Raw genomic sequence first — 23002 nt, forward strand, 5'->3', positions numbered from 1 at the left:
GGTGCAGCCACTTGCAGCAAGTAGTTTTGTCTGGCGTTTCCTGTGTTTGAAAAGTACCTTTGCAACAGTAAATAAAATTGAAAAGCAGAGGGAAAAAGAGTTGACAGCGAATATGGAATCAAAATAAATATAATTTTCATGTTTGCTTGATATAGCATTGGAAAACACTGCATGTTGTGTGAGTAACTCATTGTAGTAGGTAGAATACAGGCACAGTTTTCCCATAGCCATAAAATTCTTGTAGACAGTGTGCTTTATGTGATACAATACCAAAATTAGTAATGTGAAAAATGAAAAGTAACCTGTGTGGATCTGTGCTTTGATCAAACTGTAGTTGGATCTGACTTAACTTTCTAACTGCAAATAGACTGGCCTATGCAGATTGGTGTTTTAAATAGTGGAAGTTTCCTAAATCCAAAACAGCACCAAATATCTCTGTAAATCATATCAGAGCTGATAACAAAGGACTAGATGCAGCTTGTGCAGTATGTTTAGAAGAGATGAACAAATCCCATATTTGGGAAAACTATAAAATAGAACCTTCAATGTACGTTAACCATTCCTTTTAATTGCACAGAGGAGAAACAGCTAAAGTCAGTTGCAGTAAATATACAGACAATTGTTGTTCTGATGCCTTAATGGAAAATAAATAAAGCGCTCACCAAATAAATTCAAGGAAGCTTTTATGCAGCTTGTAATAAAAATAATGAAATGTTTATGTGGAGAAAAATGCTTCAACTGTTTTCTGTCTCAGTAATTAAAATACTGGCTACATGTCCCACTCTGGTTTTGTGTAATTACTCTACACTTTTTTTGTGTATAATGTAGGACCTCCATCTGCACCACAGAACCTAATTTTCAATATCAACCAGACTACCGTGAGTTTGGAGTGGAGTCCTCCTGCTGACAACGGGGGAAGAAGTGATGTGACCTACCGCATTTTGTGCAAGAGGTGCAGCTGGGAGCAGGGCGAGTGTGTTCCCTGTGGGAGTAACATTGGATATATGCCCCAGCAAACTGGATTAGTAGATAACTATGTCACTGTCATGGACTTGCTAGCTCATGCTAACTACACGTTTGAAGTTGAAGCTGTGAATGGGGTTTCTGACTTGAGTCGTTCCCAGAGGCTTTTTGCAGCTGTCAGTATTACCACCGGCCAGGCAGGTAAGTTTTCATCACTTATGAATCTCAACACTGTGAGATCGAGAGAAATTTGGAACATGCCAACTAGAGATGCAGTAAATCAGGAACATGTTTGGTGTGTTCTGGCTCATTAATCTTTTCACCTTGCCAACTAGTTAATTTGAGCTTATACTATTTCATGATAACCCATCCTGATTCTTGGCCTCAGGATTGCTTTCAGAAAGCATTGATGACAAGACTTAAAGACACAACCTTTGTTATTAGATAGAATTTCTTAAGTCTGCAACTTTCTTTTTTTCTGCTTATTTCATTGTAGGTCATTCCCTAGTATTTGAAGATAAAAAAAGTAGATGTGACAGTCCTATGCAGTCTTCTTTCTTAATTTTTTAAATATGTGTGGGAGTCCTAGGTCACTGGAAGATGATTTGGATATCTGATGGTGTTTTCAGTGTTAATGTTTTCCCTTCAGGATAATGTTTCTGATTTATCTTATATTTCCAGATATTTGATTATGAGATGCAGTGAGAATGTGATGATTATTCTCTGTTTCTTCTATTTATCATAATCTGACAGGTGAAATGTCAGGGAAAATAAAATCAAACTAGCATATCACCCCAGGGGGAAAAAGGGCTTTCGTTGTCTGCAGCTGAATGAAAAAAATGTGATTTAGATTTCTGAACTGATGAGTTGCTTGTTGATAAAATTATAGGCAATAGTGTGCTGTGGGCTTTAAGAGGGGATAGTAAAACTAACCTTTTATACTTTGAACAAAAGATCTTAAACCGAACATTATTTGCGAGATCTGGCTTCTGAAGAAATGCCTTAAAAGAAAATATGAAGTGAATAAGTGATGTGATGCTTCCTGTAAGAACAGCTAACTAGTGTTTTAAAGGATACTTCATACTTACATCTTGGAGGAAATTTCAGTGACTGTGATCATGGAATTTTTTTTTAGTGCAGTAGAAATGATCCCCTACAGTAATACTGTGAAATAAGAAAAAAAACTTGCTATACAGAGTCAAACAGGAAAAACTGTAGTTATTTTGTACTTTGAAGATGGTCATCTCAAAAAAAAATAAAAAAGGACAAGAAATTGAGTTCAAAACCTTCCCTCCTTCTCCCCAAAACTAGGACAGTTTATATGGTTGTTAAAGTTAGGCTGGAATATTTATGGGATATTTAATCTCCCCATAGTGCTTTCCTGGATTCCAAATGCACATTTTATATTATTTTGGAACCATCTCTGTGACTGAAAGGATTGGTCTCTGTACTCATTCAGTTCTTGAAGTTTATGATGAGATTCTGAGCACTGAAAATTTACCCTGAAACTATTTTTGCACCACAGATTATATTATTTTGACACCTTGATTTTTCATCTTTAAAATAATTCTCTATAATTCTTCAAACATGGGCAGGTGGACAGTGTACTGCTCTCTGTAGATGACTGTACAGAACTACCACATGAGGAAGAGGATTTGGACTTTTTTCTATTTAGCTGAATCAAATCAGCTTTACTTTATGTGCTTTGATGGTTCAGTGGCACACAGAGTAAAGGAAGAAACAGTGCAATTTAGTGGCTACTGTCACATCTCATGAAGATGCAAAAGCCTTAATCACAGCTTTGTTGTGTTTTCCCCAAGATTATAGTTCATTATGTTGTGTTCTCATAGTCATAGATTTACAGGAGTTTTATTAGGTCAGAAGATATAATATGGTTATCCTGTGCTATGGTATAAGTAACACAAGCTGTCTGATTTTATGAAATGATCCTCGCACCAAGCCCAGAGATGTTAGTGAAGCTATAGCTTCTGTATATATTAGAGACAACATCTAGGCTTTACCTAAAGATTTCAAGTAATGGAAAGATCCTTCAACCTCCTAGATAAGTTTTGTAAGAGCATGCAGCAGGAAGCAGGATACCTGACTCTATTCCTTCCCTGCTCTCCAGTTTACTGTGGGATTATGCACAGGCAAGCGTTTCCCAGGATTTGACACTGTCATTGTTGAGAGACAGGGTACTCATACAACTGAAGCTTTGTCTGTTTAGCACTTCTGAATATCAGGATTTAAAGGCTTCCAATTGGGCATCTAAAAAGAATATACATAGGAGACAGATTTTGGAAAAAAAATGGCTTTAAGCTCTTTTTGTTACAGCAGTTTTCTGTCTGTAAAATGAAGGTAACCCTCACTTCTCCTTTCCAAGGTCTTCAAGATTTTCTGATTCTAAGTGCTGCATAAATGCAGCTTGTTTTTTTTTTTTTTTTACTGAATTACAAAATTTGCATTGTAGAAAATACAGGCTTTCAGAACAAATACATTTACAAAAGGAAAGACCTCTTTTACATTATTTTTGCAACAGCATGTTTTGGATCCTAATACTGATTTCTTTGGTTTCTCAAGGAGGAAAATATTTTAGGTGGAACAGATTGATGACTATAATTGAACAGAAAGAGACTGGTTGCTCAAAGGAGACTGTTATGCTTCTGTGCTCCTATTTTATTTTACCATGGAGAGAAAGAAAGTGTTGGATTTATTTATAGCCAAGTAAACTAGGATTCATGCAGCTCTCATTTGTTACTGTGTGACTATTCTATACTTTTGGCAAAATTGACTTTTTCTATGCCCATATTGCTTTTTATGTGTGTAAATGTGTCTAACTAAACCTTCCTCACATGTTATTATGCTAGCACAATAGGTGGCTATATATAATTACTAGGTTCACCAGTTGCACAGAGGATTGCAATGAGATTTTTCCTTTGTAGTTTTGGTTTAATTGAATTTCTCCTTTGTGGCTATAGTCACAGAATTCAAATCATTGTGTAATGATAACAGGATATTATTGATAAAAGAATGGGAATATGGAATATATTCAATGTTTCTTCACCCACATATAACAAGCTTTTATGAGACAAAGAGAGCATGTCACATAAAAGGACCAGGTGGTGAATAAAAACCTATTTATATTTGTGGAAATAACACAATAAAATGACTGCAAGTGGGTAAGCATCATTTCACATTGCTTATATATATATATGACACATTGCTATTCATTCCTTGTTTTGCTATTCATTCCTTGTTTTCAAAAGACTTTATGACTAGGCTATCAGTTGTCTGGCATATTTTTATGCTTCAGCCAAGAACCATCAGGCTTTTGGTTTTGCTTTGTTTTGGTTTGGTTTTGTTTTGGTTTTTTTTAACACTATGAAGTACAGTAAGTCCCTCAGGAGTAAACCATCTTGTTTCGTATCTTGCCTATCCAGCATCATATAAAGAATACAGGATGTCATCCCAGGATTGCAAAGCCGATCTATGTGAATCCCTGCATCCTTGTAGGATTCAGATTTAAATGTGACTAAGCTTCAGTTACAGTAAATGAATGTACCAAAGAGCTGCACCTGGAGAACAGCTGACAAGCCCTACCTTTGCAAGCTTACTGAATGTTTGTTTACCAAAGATAAAATTTACCACTTCCCTAATAAGAAAGTCACCTTTTGGTTGTACTGGTAGTTCCCTTTGAACCATCAAATACCTTTCCAAATTTTAATTTTTTTCTATACAACACTCAAAAGGTGAATGGAAATTGGATAGGTTTCACAGCAGGTGAATATTTGTCATATTTTGAGATTTATACATTTTCAAATATTTTACAAAATATGTTTCAATAACAATTTTATAATTTTTCTGTTGACACTTTTGCAAAGATAGTGTGTTTTTAAAACTATATTTCTGCATCCTTCCTCTGGAATTTATCTGAATGGGCAATGGACTAATCTCTGGTAAAGGGTGATATACACCCAACCTACCCTGACTTTGATAAAAATTAAGATATTTTGGACAAATCCCAACATTTATCAGGATTTGAGGAAATTTAAGTATGTGTCCTGAGCCAGTTTTAGTTGGTTTTATAGTTGTTGGGAAAAAAAAATCATATCTAAGGGAACACTCATAATGTCTTATTACTGTAACCAAACATAGCAAACAGAAGTTAAAATGTAATGCCAATAACTGCTCCTAAACATACTCTCTGCTCTTGTGCAGGGAGCACTTGGTAATGCTTGCTGCTTCTTCACAGCAAGAGAAAGTTGCTCCACAGCACTCTTAGGTCATACTGTGCCTTCAGATGCACTTAATGCTGACAACTTGAAGTGGTCAAAAAACCCTGATTCAGTTCCATAATCAAGGCTTACTCTTGAAAAGCATTCTCTTTTAGTAACGATTTATATATGTTAATTTGCTATTCTATTTTTACATCCGAGAGTTCAATTTTCAGACCATTTCCTACAAAAAACAGATCCCAAAATTCACAGTTCAAAAAAGGAAACTGATATTTTCAAAATGGCATTATCCCAGCAACTTGAACTGAGAAGACATTACGTGCTATAAAATTATGACTATTAGCATATCGATTTACATGACAAGAAGTGTTTGAATGCAAAAATGTAAATCTGTGAGGTGGGTTCTACCTTTCTTAGGTAATTCTGTAGTCTTTCTAAACAGGGGAGATACTTTGCTTTCTCCCACATGCTACATTCTCCTTTCATTCTTGCTGCTCATAATTTTTCTCTTGTTTCTTTTTGCTTTTTTCTCCAGCTCTCAATTATCCCTGCTCATTTTTTAAAGTCCCCTTTTTCATAGACTCTGCACTATTGACATCTATTTGTTTCCTGTTCCCTGTCAGTCTCACTTAAACCTGACTTTTCTTCAGCAGTGAACTGTCCCCCAGCAGAGGCAGCAATCAAGAAGATTGATGCCTGCAGCTTTCCCAGTCTCTATGACCTCAGCATTCTAGTCCTATTCTCACTTCTTTCCTTTCCCCAAGCCATTTTGGCTTCTTCCCATGTTGCCACGAAATTGTTTTAATCTACCTTCATCTACATCTTCCATCTAATGTTCACCTCTAGTGAGGTGACATGACAGCTTATTGCAAATAATTTCAATGGTCAGCTTAACATTTCTTCTATGTTTTCCCATTTCAATGGACTTCCTTTAGCTATAGGTTTCATTTGATATTTCCTGCTAGTGACTTTACTTTTTGATCTATGATTCATCTTCTAACCTCCAAATGTAGATCTGTTTTCCCACACTGATATGGCTACATCATCTCTCTCTCTCTCTAATATATATATGTTATAAGCGATGCTTCATGTAAAAAGAACTTAGATTATAAAAATAATGTTTTTCTTTTACCAAATGCATTCCACCTGTTGAGCTGGGGGAATTATTTTATGAAAAGTCACGTTTTAAAACTAGTATTCACTAAACACTTTCATTAAACTGTGGTTTTTACAAATATGTATATGATGATGATTGTATTTTGGGTTACCTTCTTGCTTATTTTGTTTAATGGGAGCTATATGGATGCCTGTGTTTATTCCTAATGATATTTATGATATACTTTAATATATTTTAATATTTTAAAACTTTTTCCTAAACCAGTTGGCAGACAAGATAGCTCTATAACTGTTCTGAACTCCATGGCGACCAACTAAAAAGGGAAAAATTGGAGTAGAAATTAGTTACATATGATAGTTATTATTATTCTACTTTTTTAGATGTCTTCTCAGTACATTAAAAAAATGGATTGCATTTTTTCTGTGCAGTTAAGACTGCCTATTGATCTGCAATCACATTACCCTGAACTAATATCACAGATATTTTTACAGGAGGCGATAACTGAATTTATGCCTGAATTAAACTGATGGATAAAAACTTGATAAGAATTCCAGTCTCTGTATAGCAAATACCATCAGATCAAGGAAAACAGTTTGTTCATTCACTGATTGTATCAGGTCATATTTAATGTTGTGAAATCCACAAGGTTATAGAGATACTGCAGAATTGCTAGGCTGCAGCATATTTGTAAGATTATTAGATGTTAGATTTTTCTTTAGGATTTTCACAAAGAAGGAAACATCTATATAGGATATAATATGGTATGTCATATATATATTTTTAACAATTCTGATAACATTTTATATACATATACACAAAGAAATTGAAATTACTAGCAACATGTTTTATATGAAAACTTACCACAGAATAGCTAATTGATATTAATTCCTTTTTTTTCTAATATTTAGTTCTGTTTGTTCCAATGTTTTTCACTGAAAGATAAGAGAGAAAGAAAGAAAGAAAGCAGATGTTAGATGTATTGCTTAGGGTCTGATCCTGCACCGCTGAAGTCAATGGAAGTTTTGTCATTGACTTCAATAGGAGCAGGATTTGAACCTTGTGCTCTATCAGAACATGCAGGAACAAAAGCGATGGGTGCTCTGTCATCTTGAAAGGAAACTTTAACTTTGTATCACATTTTGAGTCTGACTGTATCAGGTTTTTGCACATCAGCTTGTGGCTGAACGTAATTTGAAATTTTTTTAAAGTATACCAAAAATACTTTTTTTCCCCCTCAAATGGATATCTGAACTCTTGCCTATCCAGCTCTACCATAAAAGCTTTTTAGAAATAGATATAATAATTTTTGCTAAGAAACTTTTTTTCTAATAACAACTGTGTGAATTTTACAATATTTAGAGATAAGAAGAGTGGGAAGCTACTCTATAGGGTAACTACACGCCAAGATAAAGCTTCAGCTTCACAGAACCAAAGCTCTGAATTAGAAATGGTCCAATTAAGCTATGTATGTTAAATGTTTGGTAACAACCTGCTCAGAGAAGCATGACAGCCTCAGGGCTATTGACTTTCCTGTGCACTGAGCTATGGAAATAGCAGGTTGTGTCACCATGATCAAATGTACAGTACTCAAGCATAATTTCACCAGCTACACAATGAAAAACTATGTACTTGAGGAAGAAAATGAGTGGTATAAAGTACAATTTAGCCACATAAAGAAGGGATTGGTTTATTAATGTCACACAAAGGATTAGAAACCCCTTTTTCTTTTAAAAAACATGCACCAGATATCTCCTTAATATTTATGAGTTAAATCAATTGTGTTCATAAAAGCAGTGATGAAAAACTAATCCTGATCTTGAAAAGCAGTATGTCTGTTAATATTACACTATGACCAATCCCAGAAAGGTCTGTAAAATTAAAGAGCTCTAATTGTGACACTTGCAGGGTAGGTTTTTAGACGCTTGTAGATTTGCCTGGTTTCTTCTTTCACTTCATCCATAGTTAGATTATTTCTCATGACCACAAGTCTTTTTCAACAGAGTAGAAACTAAGTAATAGCTCTTTGAGCTTTATTAATACTTTTGGGGAACTTTATTGCATAGTTCTGTGAAGACCCAAGCAATGTCAAAGACTTTCAAGACAGCTGCAGTACAAACACAAGAAATGACTTGATACATTTATACTTGGTGATACACAGTCTAGAGTAGCTAATTAATGTGTGTGGAAAGAAAGAACAATTCCGTAGACCTTTGATTTTGGCAGCAGAACTATATCTCCAGATCTTCCTTTTTGTGCTTAGTGGGAACTGTAATATGATAACTGGATGCAAGATCTAAATAAGTGCTGAACATCGTCAGTAGGAATTCTGAACTCAATGTTGTTTGTTTCAGACCTTTTGAAGAATTCATATTGTGATTAGAACAAACAAAACCTTTTAAGTGCTCAGATGCTTTTTCAATGAGAAATGAGCATCATTGCTGAAAGGCGCTATTGCAAGTGTATAAGTGCTACCAAAAGTGAAATCCTAATTGAGGGTGTATGTAGTAAATTAAAAAAATTCTTAGACTGGAACATCTCTATATAGTGAAGCTCTTGATGACAGCTTGACATGGAGCCAACCTACAGTAATGACTCCTGTGGAAATCCTTGGAAGAGAGCAGGTAGCATATAGAGGGAAAAGTAAAGAAGTTTCTTCATTAAGTAGAATAGCGAAATGTGAAACTTCTAGGTGGGAGAGGTTGCTCACACTAGTGCCTGTTGAATAGCTGGAAGACTTTTGGTGAGTCTATCTCAGCTAGTGAGTTAGTATGCCAAAAATGCACTACAGGACCACATAAAAAATGTCTTGAACGTAGAGCTTTCTTAAAGCAAGGTTCAAGTCCACCATTTACAGATGTAGTTCACTCTCATATTTAATTGTCTAGAAAAAGATGCCATGTAGATTTGTCCAGCATTTTCTTATTTTTTTTTTATAGGTATTTTCCTTAAAAATGCTCAGTGATTATGCTGCTGCTCTTTTGGAACAGATTTTATTCAATTACTTTTATAATATTTGTTGCATGTGCCAGCAAGTCTGCTTTTTAAGAAGGAAAAACAGAGGTTTGATTAAACAAGTCCTCAGTTGAAAAATACAAATCTTCCTCTTCTGGCTCGTGGCCTTCTGGCAGTTTAGGGAGTATTAATAGCCCAAGAGTAAATGGTTCACCTCTAGCAGGAAAGGGTGAAGATAGCCCATGTCTTTGAAGAGCTGAGCTTGATCTTTCTGGTGCTAGTGGGATAATAAGAAAGGGAGACATCTTCCCTAATAGCTGTAGCCGTTGCTGACTTATCCACTATGACAACTCCATGGGTGGCAGCAGATTTTTCAGGTGCTGAAACAATCTGGGTAATTAATAGTCTGGACAATTTTTGCCAGCACTGACATGTTGCTGCCCTATGTAGTTTTTACTGCTTTGTGTATGATAGAAACAGCTCTGACTTCATAGGGCATATTCGTAATTGAGCAGTTATATCTACTGTTCTTTGGCACATGGATTGTTTTACAGTTAAGGATTTCTGTAGTCTTTCTCTGTAGTAGTCAAAATATATAATTGGTTCTATTTCTAGAGAAAACTCATAGGGCAATTTACTGAGGAAACCATGGTTGAAGGCTGCAAATTGACAACAATAAAAGTGTTATCCCAAGTTCAGTAGTTAATGTGAAGATAGGAGATGCTGATTATCTTTTTCTTTGCTTTGTTAGTGATGAATGGAAGCAAATTTGATGCAGACAGCAATCTGGTGGAATGATGCAGAGCTATCTATGAAAACATCTGTACTAATCCACCAATGCAGTAAATTATAGCTACAAGCAAACGACATTGATCCAAGAGGATCATTAACAGCTTTAACCAACTGATCCAAGTAATAGGGTAAATGAGAGAACATTATCAAGATCTGATTTTTACAGCTGTCAACTACAATTGCTAAAACATGGTTGCCACTTGCTCTCAACTTCAACCATTTTATGACTTAAATTTAGTGTATTCTATTATGGGCAGCCAACAAGGATCAATTAAGTGGTAAAATATGCAGGAAAAAATTGTCCAGTGATCATGCACTCCATTTAGCAGGAGGTCAGTCACAAAGGAAGAGATAATTGCTGCAAGCCAGCAAAATTAATCGGGGATGAGCTAGAAAGGATGATGTATGTTCTGTGACAAAGTACGTGACAGAGATGTACGTATAAACCTGTAGGTGCTTGCTTTATTGAGGGCGCAAGGACGAGAGAAGGAGACCTGTGAAAAACAATTAGCATGGCTTCAGAGTGAGCAATTCTTAATTGTCCATAACATGTCGACATCAGATAATTAGTGTCCCAATTTTTAACAATATTTGGTCATTAACTACAGTAGAATAAGGAAGATCAAGAACAGAGCCATTTGTCTGAGCTAAGTGTTACATAATGGTGTCTACATGTGAACATAATACAACTAAATTATGCTCATGGTAATGACACAGAAATCTTCTTATTGTGGAACCAATATAAATGTTCTAAATTTGAACTTATAACAAGCTGCTCCTTATGTTTCCGTAAGGTAGCTTGTTTATGTTGGCAGCCCACAAAATAAATCAGACTTTAATGCTGGCTGTAGTTTAAACTCCCTGACTTGATGCTTTTCATTTAAATTTTCACAGCAAGTGTCATAAGTCATGTGACTCAGGCCACTTTAATATTAATACTAATTATGAAAAGGTAACTTTTAGCTAAAGTTTCTAAACATACAAAGCTATTTGAGTGTGCTAAAGTACATCTCTTTGGAAGATTTTACTTCAGCGTCTTTTATTCTGCCAGCAGATTTTGACCAGTTTTAACTATGTTTGCCAGAGAGGTAGAAATCTTAAACTCTTACCTGAAGTCAAGGGGCTTAAACCTGTTCTTACTGAATGAGCTAAATCATGTACCAGACACAAGAGAATCCACATATGCAGAAACACAGAAAACCTTAAGGAAAAATATTCACAGAACTGCTGGCATTTTTCTAATGTTAGCTCAAGAAATCTTAGAAATGCAGAATGGGATGTCTCATATCTTACTTCCATCTGGTTTCTGACTTACACAGGCATAGAGAAAGAAAAAGAGAGGGAGAGACAGGCACACACAGGCATACACACGGATGAGTTCATGTACGCACATGCATACATGTAGCTCAGTCTCCTTTTAGCCACTCTTTCTTCTAGTCTGTTAGTGTATTTTTCCAAATTTTTAAGACAGATCCCACTTCCTCATAAGTGGGTTTAATGGTAGGGATGAGGTGCTGTCACTGTGATTCTTAGCTTTTCTTTTAAAGTATGACCCCTCCTAAACTCTTACCTGCATTTCAACGGCTTGTTGTGCACAATTATCCATTGAATCCGGGGTTATCTCTCGTGTATATGGTTTTGCAGCAGCAGACCCTTCAGTTTCTGTATCTGCCATCTCATATCTGCTGATGGATCTGTTTGCCATCTCTCCTTTTAACCTTTTCTGTCTGTCTGTCACCTAAGCATTTCTTTTTTATTTTTGAGAATCCTATTTCTTAATGCATCATGAAGAGCTAATTTTTTTTCATAGCACCCAAGCTCCTATCAGGCAGTAGTGGCTGAGTCAGCAGACCAGATTCAGAGCCAGTAAACCCTGATGTTTATGCGGAGAAATGTCATTTACTTCGCTGAAGAGTCTATTTAAGTTCATAGAACCTCTAATCATGTCTGTGAAATGAGGAATTGGATGCTAATATTTCAGAGCCAATACTCTAATGATGTGTCTCTGTGGATCTCCTGTGGAATTACTCCAAATATTCCCTTGTGTAGCTGAGATCAAAATTTCACCCTTAGTTCTAATTTTTTATATTGCAGCTTAACTGATAATGAAGCGGGAAAAGTGTCATTGCTCTTTATATTGTATGGAGTTAATAACATGAAGTATTTTAGGGCTAAACGTTCTGCTCTTTGATGTTGGCATTAAACATTAGCATTTGAATCACTGGTGGATATTTACACTGTTGTAGTTGGTGGAGATTGATAGGTTTCTTTAGGGAGTGATTTGGAACAGGAGCCAAATTTAGGAATTGTACATTGACTTGTCCTTAATTACAGAGGAAGCGTTAGATTACCTTCCTACTTAGCCACCTAAATTAACTGCCAAAAGCTGATGACTTGAATGCCCTCTTTCTCCCACCCCCACATATGCAAATGTTCATTTCTGCCACAATGTTAACATTAAATATTTACATGCTTTTACTTATTTTCAAGAAAATACTAAGCAAGCAAGCAAATTTAAAAGTAATTTATTGTCTGTGGGATTTTGAAACTCTTAAAAATAATTTGTTTATCCTATTAGTAATTCATGTCATTAAGACTCTTTGAAGCTTTCTACCAAGGACTGAATTAACCAAGGTGCTTAGTGAGGATATTCATATACAGTCATGTCCTAAAAATAGGGATATTTCACTTGATTGCACGTCATAGCGTTTATGTTAAAAATGTTTTAAAAATATAGAATACTTATTCTATGCTTTCTTTTTACTCTAATGATAGTTAAGAGTCCCCATTAGGAGAGCTGCAGGTGCTTTGCAGTTTATCTTGCCTACAATAAAGCAGTGATGGCCACTCATCAGTGTTATATACTTCTGTGTAAACAATGAATTTACTCAACCATGCACCGGCACAGAACAATTACAAGCAGATAACCTTCAATGAGCAATAAATAGAGAAAGTGAACTCCTTCACTAGACTCGAGGGAGCCGTTTCTTGATGCTTGCCCTAGCGGATACCCCAGGATCTCAGAATACTATCACAATTTAAGTGCTTGGGAGGGTAATTTCTGTATGATAAGGAGACTACCTTTCACACCTATGCTGACTACCACAGAAGTAAAGGTTGGTAGTGATCTCTCAGGCAGACATGTCCTGTCCTATTTAGCAATCTGTCGGTCTAAATCAATATTTCAAACTCCACTGGGATACTAGCAGACAGGCAGTGGGACTCTTAAAGAAGCTAATGTATGTTTGCTGTTTACCAAAGCTATGCCTGTACAAAAGGGATCAAGGTTCATACTATGTTCCTGGCATGTCAGGGCTCATGCTTGCAAAGTTAAACTTCTTTATCTCCCAACACAGTGTTCCCATGTTGAGATTGCCAGAACTATGCCCAACTAGCTAAGCATGCTAACAAATTAATGGTATGGACAACCATGTGTTCATTCTCACCCCAGCACCATTTACTTTACTAGATTAAGTTTACTAAGTCTACTAAGGTATATTGATAGATCAGGTGGTCTATAAAATTTGACTTCTTGCAAAATATTGTGATGAGTTAATCTCAAAGTGATAAACCTATTCATAAAATCAGCACAGCTCATTTTCTGGGGGAAATACCACAGCTGCGAACTGCAGTGAAGTTGGTAAACTGGTACCATGTTTGTCACATGATCGTATAAACTTCTGTAAATGTAGAACACTCCTGGAAACAGTCATGGCTGGTGTCATAAATTCTGTTTTGTAAAAGGGTTATGCTTTCCATTGGGCCCACAGAAAGGGGCTTCAGTTTGTAATTCATATCTTTTAAGATTCCATCATATATCAGTTCTCACTTAAATTTTCTTTTCCAGTACTCACTATGAAGCTGAGGAAAGGGAATAATATTCAGAGGATGAGTAAAACAGATTTGAAACTGTTGATAAAGCATGCAGAACTATTGTTTCAAAATGTGGGAAAACCTCAAGTATATTTTTGGTAGAAGAAATTGAGTAAATAATTTTTTTTAAAAGTATCTTACTATCTATTTATGCTCTGATTCAAAATCAGCGGTAAGTTTTCCTTTAACCCTAATAGGTATCTAAGCCACTGAAAATTACTATTCAGTACAAAAAGGGTGGCACAAAGTTGCTTTCCATTTACCTACCACTGAACAGTCAGTATTATTCTAATATCACAATCTAGAGAGTTAGCACACATTAAAAAAAAAAAAACTGAAAGTGATAATTATTCAATTGTCCATTTTCATGCATTTTAATAATCAGATGTTTCATCCAATATGAGGTTGTTTTGAAATTTTCTGCAAAAATCTGAGATCTGTGAAATGCCTACCCATGTTAATAGCTCAGTTTTCTTCAAGTATGGAATAAATAGGAATTTGCATAAGCTAGCTATAAAAACTGACTTGATCTTCTGTTTTTTGGGTTTTTTTCCTGCTTTCAAAAATGCATATTGTTGAATGTTTTGAACTTAATCAGTAGATCTCAAGGGGAGCTTTGGTGTAAAAGGAGTGCAGTTTGACCCCTGTAGCTTTAGAAAGTAAGAGTCAATGATCTCCATTAGACTGTATATCCCACTGGGTAGTATCAGTTGCCCTTTTGTTATTGTAAGCCCTTTCTCTTACTTCTACTGTTTAAATAAATATATTGAAGCCAAAGAGTTAATGACAAATTCAGGAAGTCTTGACTTAACGGTGATGAAGTGAGATGCATTTTGTGGCATTCAACGTACACAATTTATAACCCTGTTTGATTACCGCAGCATGTCCTCCGTGTATAAGGATTGCACCCGGGGGACTAGTCAACTTATTAATTCATCACTTACCGCCTTTTATGGTTGCAATACCCCTTTATGGCATACAAGCAGAGAGATCTAGTAATCTGAAGGCTGCCAGCCGACTGGTTCCACTCTAGCTGACCCTTTGTCTGCAGGCACAATGCTGATAACTTTTCCCCGGGTTCCTCTTTCTCAGAGGCCACGCAACCCTCCCGCCTTTTGTCTTATGATAGGAGCAAGCAGCCATGGTTACAGGAACTTCCAAGGAGGAACAGCCTTCCACAAGTTAACCTGTAGCTTTTTTAAGTGCCTTTTGATTTATCTGTCACCCGATCCATCAGCAATGAATAATTTTCATGGAAGGTGCACTTTAATTACCTTCCCATTTGACTAGCATTATCATGCCCTATCTAGGTAATTAATCTCAGAAAGTATCCAATTTCAGTCTTTATTGCTGGCAGGCAGGCCTTCTGAATTATATGTGCTTGAATGGGCATTGGGTCTGTTGTTAAACCAAATAGGCCATGAAACAATTTTTGGGTCCTTTGTTTTTTTCCTGTCTTTTTTTTTTTTTCCTTAGCTTAATGGGTCCATAGGGATGTTGTGGTCTAGTTGCTTTGGTTGGCATAGTTGAGATTTGCATAATGTAAAACAGGAAAGGGCAATGGTAGAAAATGATGTCTGATAAAAAAATAATTAATGTAGCACAGATCATAAAAGTCAATCAGTCTCTGAAGAAATAGTTAACAGATTGTGAAACTAGGTACTGAAAATAATCTTTTTTTGCTTCTGAATAATGTATAGCTTTCACAGTATGAGCTCTCTATGCCAAAGAGTTACTTCGTAGAGCTGATGCATTCATAGGATAAAGTCCCCCTCCCAGTATCAGATTAGGGATTTGCAATTGTATTCAGTTTTTTATTTCATTACTCTGCATGTAAAAGATAGTACATGTGTGCTAACTCTCTAGATTGTGATATTAGAATAATACTGACTGTTCAGTGGTAGGTAAATGGAAAGCAACTTTGTGCCACCCTTTTTGTACTGAATTACTCTGCATGTAAAAGATTTAAAAATGTATGGTTTAACCAGCAGATTAAATAGTATGGCAATAAAATCGTAAGTGAGGTTATTCTTTTTTTCTTATGCCTGTCTCATTAAAAATAAAGAGCTAAGGTATTTGGAAAGCTGAAAAAATACTGCCTCAATGGTCAAAAATAAATAAATGCTTAGTGCTACTATTTCATTTGGTTGCCTACAATGTAGACACACTGTATTTTATAAATTCCTTTCTAATTTTTCTGAGAGTGTTTTTTTTCTTCTCTGTTTCCTGTCAGTTTTCTCCCATTCCCTAAATAAAAAAATTAACAGATTTTTTTAAAAATGTTTTGACCGAAAAAGACTTACCTCAGATACAGCTGAGAATTCCTTGTGAATTTTCACAAGTCCGTTTCCTGGAAATGAATTTGCTCACTTTATTACTGAAGCTGATAACGTTGTATCTTAGTTAAATTTCATGTTTTAAGTACAGAATAGAATTGTTGGATTGATTAGAAAAAAACTTTTTTAGCACAATTAAGAAAATATGAAGATTTGTGAAGGAAGTTATGAAACCTTATTATCATAGGATTTTTCTTGTTAAAATTTTTAAGTTAGAGTTAGCCAAAGCAGACTGTTAGATGCTTTTAACTAAATCCTCTTGAAATAAGCAGACAGTTTTACAAAGGCAGAACTGAATTTGTAGCACAGTTTTATTCTTTACTCTTTGCAGGACTTCTTAAATATCAAAATTTGATTATCCGACAAAAGATTGTTTTCTTGTTTAATGGAGGTTGGGTGTTTTTTTTGGTCAGAAGTTCTCCATATAGAAGAAAATTTTGTATAATTGTGGTTTATGCTTATAATGATTTTAAGGGGAAAAGTCTGAAAATATTTAACTGAATGAAAAGTGGAGGCAACTGTGTTTAACCATGTAACTCTCGCTTCTACCACTTTGAACTTCAGAAAATTGGAACAATAAACAGCATGGAGATTGATATTGGAATGCAGAATCTTTCACCTTTAGGTCACCGATTCAAATTCAGTCAACCCAAGCAGTGACCAAAAATTGTTACCATATGAAAGTTGTTTGTGAACTCTGTGGAATTTAAATTATGATCTCAGTTCATTTTCTTTTTCATAAACTTCATCATAAGCAAGGCTTTTGGCAGTCACTCAAAAGAGAAGGTAAGATTAAAGGAGCATGACCTAGTAAACTTTTCACTCCTGGTCATGATACCTTCAGGTGAACATAGTGGCTGGAGAGTTTTAGATTGCTGATGTGAATTGTACTTATTCTTTGGATAAAGATAAAAAAACTTTAGTAGTTTTTTTTTCTTTAAACAGTATTTTTTAATTAATTTGAATCTTCAGGGGCAAATACTGATCCAGTGTGTTAGACTGCCAGTCTTATGAGTGCTCCTGTAGTTTGAATTACATTCAAACCAAAACCCTTCGTGTAATATAAAAAGAAAACAATTGACTGTCTTTTGTTTTTAAGCAGCTTTACCAAATGATAAACAGAGCTCTTGAGTTTTCTTTGCAGTGTGCCAGGAAAGAACATATTTTGGTACTTACCAAATGGCTCCTGCCATATATTCAGACATGTACTGAGAGTCTAGTAGCTTGTTTTTAGTCTCAGGAATATAAAAAAACCTTGAAAAAGGCTTTAAAGGACTTTAATAAAGTATGGTCATTTGCAGAGCATGAAGGATCTTTTCCAGCTGCCAAGCTGCTGAGCTTTAGCGTTGCTGCTGACTTTGAAGAAATATGTAATATTTGGTCTGAAAGTATATGCGTTCCCAAGTTTCACAGCTGGTGTTGAGACAAGATACAGGGTGCTTAATTAAGCTCTCTCAAAGTATGTTGCATTAACAGCTTTCTTCAGAAAGAATGGTGATAGAGCAAAAACCATGTAAAAAATAGCCATTTTGAAAGGTCATTTAAGGTACTCTACCAGCAGCTCTTGTCTGTTAAGAAGAGAATGGTCTACTGGTTCTGGCACTGGACTGGGGCTCAAGAGATCCATGATAAATTACGTAGGCATTCCCATAGGCATCTTGTGTTACTTTGGATAAATGACTTAATCTCTCCATGACACTGTTCTTCATGAGAAGAATAAGGATAATAGGACTTCTTTGCATCAAAGAAGCATTGTGAAGAAAAATCCATTAGTGACTGTGAGGCGTTTAGATACTTATTTTGCTAGTGGCTATATAAGTACTAAGATAAGTTAAAGTTATCTGTCTTCCTGTGGTTTGTTTTTTTGGGGTTTTGTCCTTGTTAAAATGTATAATGGAATTAAACTCTCGTTTTCGCGTTAATCTAGAGCTCTTGGTGTTCTTTGTTTGGTAACGGCCAAATTCTTCATGACCAGAATTCTAAACCTCTCCAAACAGACTTTATTATCCTTCTATATTTTAATCCTTCTACATCTTAAAGAGAGATTTTAAATAAGACTAGTGCAGTGTATCACCAACTTCTTAATAAAGCTTGGGACTCCTGCAGCTCTGCTGCATGCACTGGGTAGCTGCCAGTGTTGCATATGAAAGAGAAACAAATCTCCCCGGGAACCTCCAAGTTCTCAGACGGTGAACAGGTAGCAGAGTAAGCCCTTAAGGATGTTTTAATAATACATACGCTTATTAAAGAAAAATCCTGAGATTGTGACCTTTCTGAAATAGTTTGTTCTTGCTGGGACTGTGCTTTTAATCACTAATAATTGTGACATTTTTTTGGCAACCTGACCCTTGTGAATCTTTCTGCGGTGTTCTAGGTAAGTCTCCCATGGAATAAAAGCAGGTCTTTAATACAGCAATTTTTAAACTGTAACACTGATGCATTCCTCCGTTCCCTAATTGCACCTGGGAAGATCTGGACTTTGTTGCAGTTAATAAACTGTTCACCCAGTACTCTAAAATAACAAGATTGGTCACATTAAAGTGCTTTTTCATGGCTCGTGTTTTTTCTCACCTCACTGCTCCAAATGAGAGAAATAATTTTATGGAGACAGCACCATTGCTCTTTATCTTTTGTGTGGAGAGATCTTAGGTTTGTTTTATATTGGAAGTGTTCTAAAGCTTTGGTGTCACCTTTCTGCCACATTGCAACATCATTAAAGCTCAAGAGGGTTGTTCAGACATATGAGCATAAGTTTTTTTAACTTCTGTTCCAATGGCTGCAGGGCAGGCAATTTTTAACCTGATGGTCTATAAGATCACACAGAAGTAGGTGTAAAGAACAGCAGAGCATACTAAACTTTGGGGACCAAATTAATTATTTTTATTTTAAATATAATTAAAGTAATTTATGGTCAGAAAATTCAAACCATTGAAAGAAGGTAATCACAGAGTACATTGTAGATACAAACACAGAGGACAATTTCCCACAGCTCCGGATGATGGTGAGCAAAGTCAGGACCATCAAACCTTGGCCTCCTGGTTCCTTTCTCTAAGCCACCATTCTGCCTCACACATTTGCAATGTGATGCTGTGATTACTTTGTCACCTTCCTGCTCCACATTGTATTTTGTTGACTCAGTCATAAAGGGAAGAGAGAAACTCAAATGCTCAGCTGAAGCTTTGAGAGTGCTAGCTTTTTTGTTCCTGTGATGAAAGGACTCCCACTCAGTGGTATATTCCCCTGTTCTGGCCATGCTCAACCATTTTGCTTTTCTTCATGATTGACTAACTTACATGATTCTCACTAGGGGAAACAGATCTTCAGAAAACTGTTTCTTTATTCAACTTCATTTTGAAGACTTTGGGTAAAAAACTGGAGGGAAAGTAAAAACCATACTGCTGAAGAAAAAAGTCAACTTAAAAACTTTTTTTAAAGCATCCTCTAGATTCTTGTTAAGGTGAAGGAAATTTTATGCATTTGGACAATGGGCTAATAACACCTGTGATATAGCTGGGTTTGTAATGGTACAACCCTAAACATCTGTTAAGGATAGATAAAGCACTTTAATGCCTTGTCTACATTTCAGGGGGTTATAGACAACTTAGCATTGTCCTGTCACCATGGGAATAAGGAGACCTTGCACTAGTATGTTTTAACCTTAAGTTTCACATACTTTTCTAGTCCTCTTTCCTTTCTCTTTTCAAGCCTCTCTTCTTGCCTCTTCTCTTTCCCTTTTTTCTTATGTCAGTGACAGTGTTGTTTTTTGAAATAACAGCGCATCACCAGTGTTCCTGGAATTTTACAATTACATTATTTGTGAATATTGCTCAGAAGATGAAACATCACAGTCCACTTGCAGGGCAAATTCCAAAGGTCTTCAAAATTACTGTTTTTGCACTTGTAAATGAGGGTTTTAGCTGACACCTCTATCAATTAATATAGTTCATGTTCCTGTGAAGCAATTAGGATTTATATGAAATAAAAAGTTATATCATCCCCATGGTTTTTGAAACAGAGAGTAGAACTTAGCAGTCCAGTAAATACCACATTTACTAAAATTTTCACTAAGGTAGTGAGAAAAGTAATTATTCTTTAAAAAGAAGACAAGAATTGTGGCCTCTTTATCTTTCCCTGTGCAGCACAAAAATGTATTCAGTTTAATGGGATGCCATAATGCACTCCTAAACTGTCAGATTTCTAAATATGAGCCATACATCATGACAGTGCAGAACAATGTATTTTGTACCAAAGCAGTTCTATTAGAGAAAGTAAAAATATGTTAATCCTACCTTGATCATCAGGGACCCATATGAATTTTCATTGTTCTGTTAACCTTGAAATGAGTCGGTAATACCAGTTTTTATTTTTTTAAAGAGAAATTTGTTCAACCTCAAATAATATTTTTCTTTCACAGTATTATTAATGACTTCATAGACATCGGTAATTATTATTTGCACTTATGCAAAATATTAAAAATCTCAGAGAAGCTTGTGTTACATATTTTTATTTTTTTCCTTCCCAAGGGGAATTCTCTAAGGGTTTTCTTGTGGTTTTTTTTTCCTAGTAATTTGCATCCATTTTGAGCTAGAATGCTAATTGTTTTGTTGTATTCTGTAGCTCGCAGTTTCTATTGCCTACAGATTGCACTGAAATGCAGGCTAGTGTTGAAAAATCTGGCTACAGATTTATAGATTATTACACCGTATTGTCTCAAATGTAATTTCATAGTAGGAACACCTGAAAATGGCATTCTAACCTTTCAGGAAATTAACCTCTTAGGTGACCAACACTAATCCTTTTGGGGGAAGGATGTGAAGAAAGAAAAAAAGTAGTAATGTAAGATGATTACAGTGTTACAGTGGATAAATTGATTAATGTTTTTGTTGGAGTTTATAAATCTGAAGTACTACCAGACAGATCTTATACTGGAAAATATAAGAGTAGTTAGATTTTGGTTATGAATTAAAGGAAATCCAGTCATATGTCCTCATGACATGAAACATCTTAGGGAATTATGATTTGTGGGGTTTTTGTTTGTTTTTGACATAAACACACATATAACAGAAAAACTGAAGATATATATGGCTGTGGTATGGATTTAATATAGTGTAATATCAGCAGAGATTAACTGTGATAAAAAATGAAACAGATGAGGCTTAGACTCCTATAAGATTTGAAAGCAAATTCTTCACTTTTGTGACATTAGGTGCTGTATTATTTTTATTACTTTCTTGTCTTCAACTCATCTTAAAAAAATAAAAAAAGCAGTTTGAAAGGAGAAGTTTAGTAATGGCTGTATGATTAATGACAATGAACTGGAGATTAGTTTTTAAAGTAGTCATGAAACCATTTATACTTTAGATTTAGTTTTAAAAAGATAATTTTGTTTCTTTTTATTAACCGTGGAGTAATTTATATTTTAGAGTTTGACAAATTTATTTGCTTCTGAAAAGTCTAAGAGTGACCACTTGGTAAACATAACTTAGTCTTCAGTATGAGTGCGATGTGGGCTCCATCAGAGTTGACCCTCCTTTTACTGCTTCAACTCTATGATCATCTGTGAGCCAGGAGAAATGTCAAACATAGTTTAAAGCTACATTAAAAAGTAATAATTGGCTCCATTTTACAGTTAAATTATACAGAGTGCTTGAAGGAGCCTGGGTACTGAATGCTGGGTCCTGCGTTAGTAATCCTGACTCCAGTGTGAAGGAGGCAAGAGAACAGTTTCCTGTTACTCTCAGGTCTTGTTCCAGACATCTCATGTAAAGGAAATTATGGAGTAGTGTGGTTTTGAGCACAGAGGAGAACCAGAATATTTTGTCAGTAGCCCCTTCTTAGGAAGGATCAAATTTCAAGTATGAAATTTCACTCCCTCTTTCTAGAAAGTCAGATGACTCAGAAGAAGATTTTAGGAGAAACATACTGGAAGAAAAGCTGTTGGAAAAACAGCTTATCTGAAAATATAACTCCTTTCCTTCTGCATTTGATTTGGCACTGGAGCGTATGTAGGTTTGAGAGCCAGAAAACCTGTCTTGAGGTGAGTGTGCCAGTGTTCATGCTTTTTTTGAGAAAAGAACAGTCTAAATCTTCTGTCAAAATAGGGTGCTATGACTCAGAAATGCTGTTCTAGCATTTTACTGTAACCTGTGAAATGGGAGAGTCAGGTTCAGTTCCCTTCTTCATCTGTTGAGTTTATTGTTCTTCTTCCATGTCTTTAGGAATATCCTTATTTTTGGTCCACAGTCAAGTTTACATGTAGTGCCTAATTTTCTTCCTCTCCTATTACCTGTCTTTCACATGACAAAAATTCAACAGAAATGGCAGAAAGAGACTTCACTGATGCAGATTTCACTAGTATTTAGAAATACACTGGGATTGAATGTGGGGAAAAAAACAGGAATGAAATGCCAACTTAATGGAATGACTACTACTGATGTGAAAACAAATGGTTGATTTTGTAACATGAGATTATTTAGGCTGGAAATTTTAACTTTTCTAGCCATCAGAGCAGTGAGATTCTGAGACAGCCTTTTGATGGGAGTAGTGGGAGGGAGACATAATCTGATTTTAAGATGGAGGGGGGACATTCTTTTGGAAGGAATGACAACACATGGTTGCCTGAGATGGCAGGTACCTGGACACAGTGATCCCAAAGTACCCTTCTACTCCTGCCTTCTTAATTAGGAAAATATTTTTTTTGTGCTCTCTGATTTCTCAGAAACATTTCACCTGTA

The 23002-nt window shown here is 35.6% G+C and overlaps 1 protein-coding gene across 9 annotated transcripts in view; it reads left to right on the forward strand.

Moving 5' to 3' along the window:
- Nucleotides 1–23002, forward strand: part of EPHA7 (EPH receptor A7) — a 161778-nt gene that overhangs the window by 55252 nt on the left and 83524 nt on the right. For 8 of the 9 annotated variants that reach the window (XM_018078041.2, XM_008931990.3, XM_018078042.2 and 5 more), the window contains one exon: nt 829–1164. In XM_018078041.2, coding sequence (XP_017933530.1) covers nt 829–1164 — 336 coding nt within the window. Of the gene's footprint in view, nt 1–828; nt 1165–4403; nt 4589–23002 lie in introns of those variants that run through there. The other variant, XM_018078047.2, reaches the window with a different exon arrangement.

This window comes from Manacus vitellinus, unplaced genomic scaffold (assembly GCF_001715985.3).
Source record: "Manacus vitellinus isolate BGI_N305 unplaced genomic scaffold, ASM171598v3 scaffold_4_pilon, whole genome shotgun sequence".
Lineage (NCBI taxonomy): Eukaryota > Metazoa > Chordata > Aves > Passeriformes > Pipridae > Manacus > Manacus vitellinus.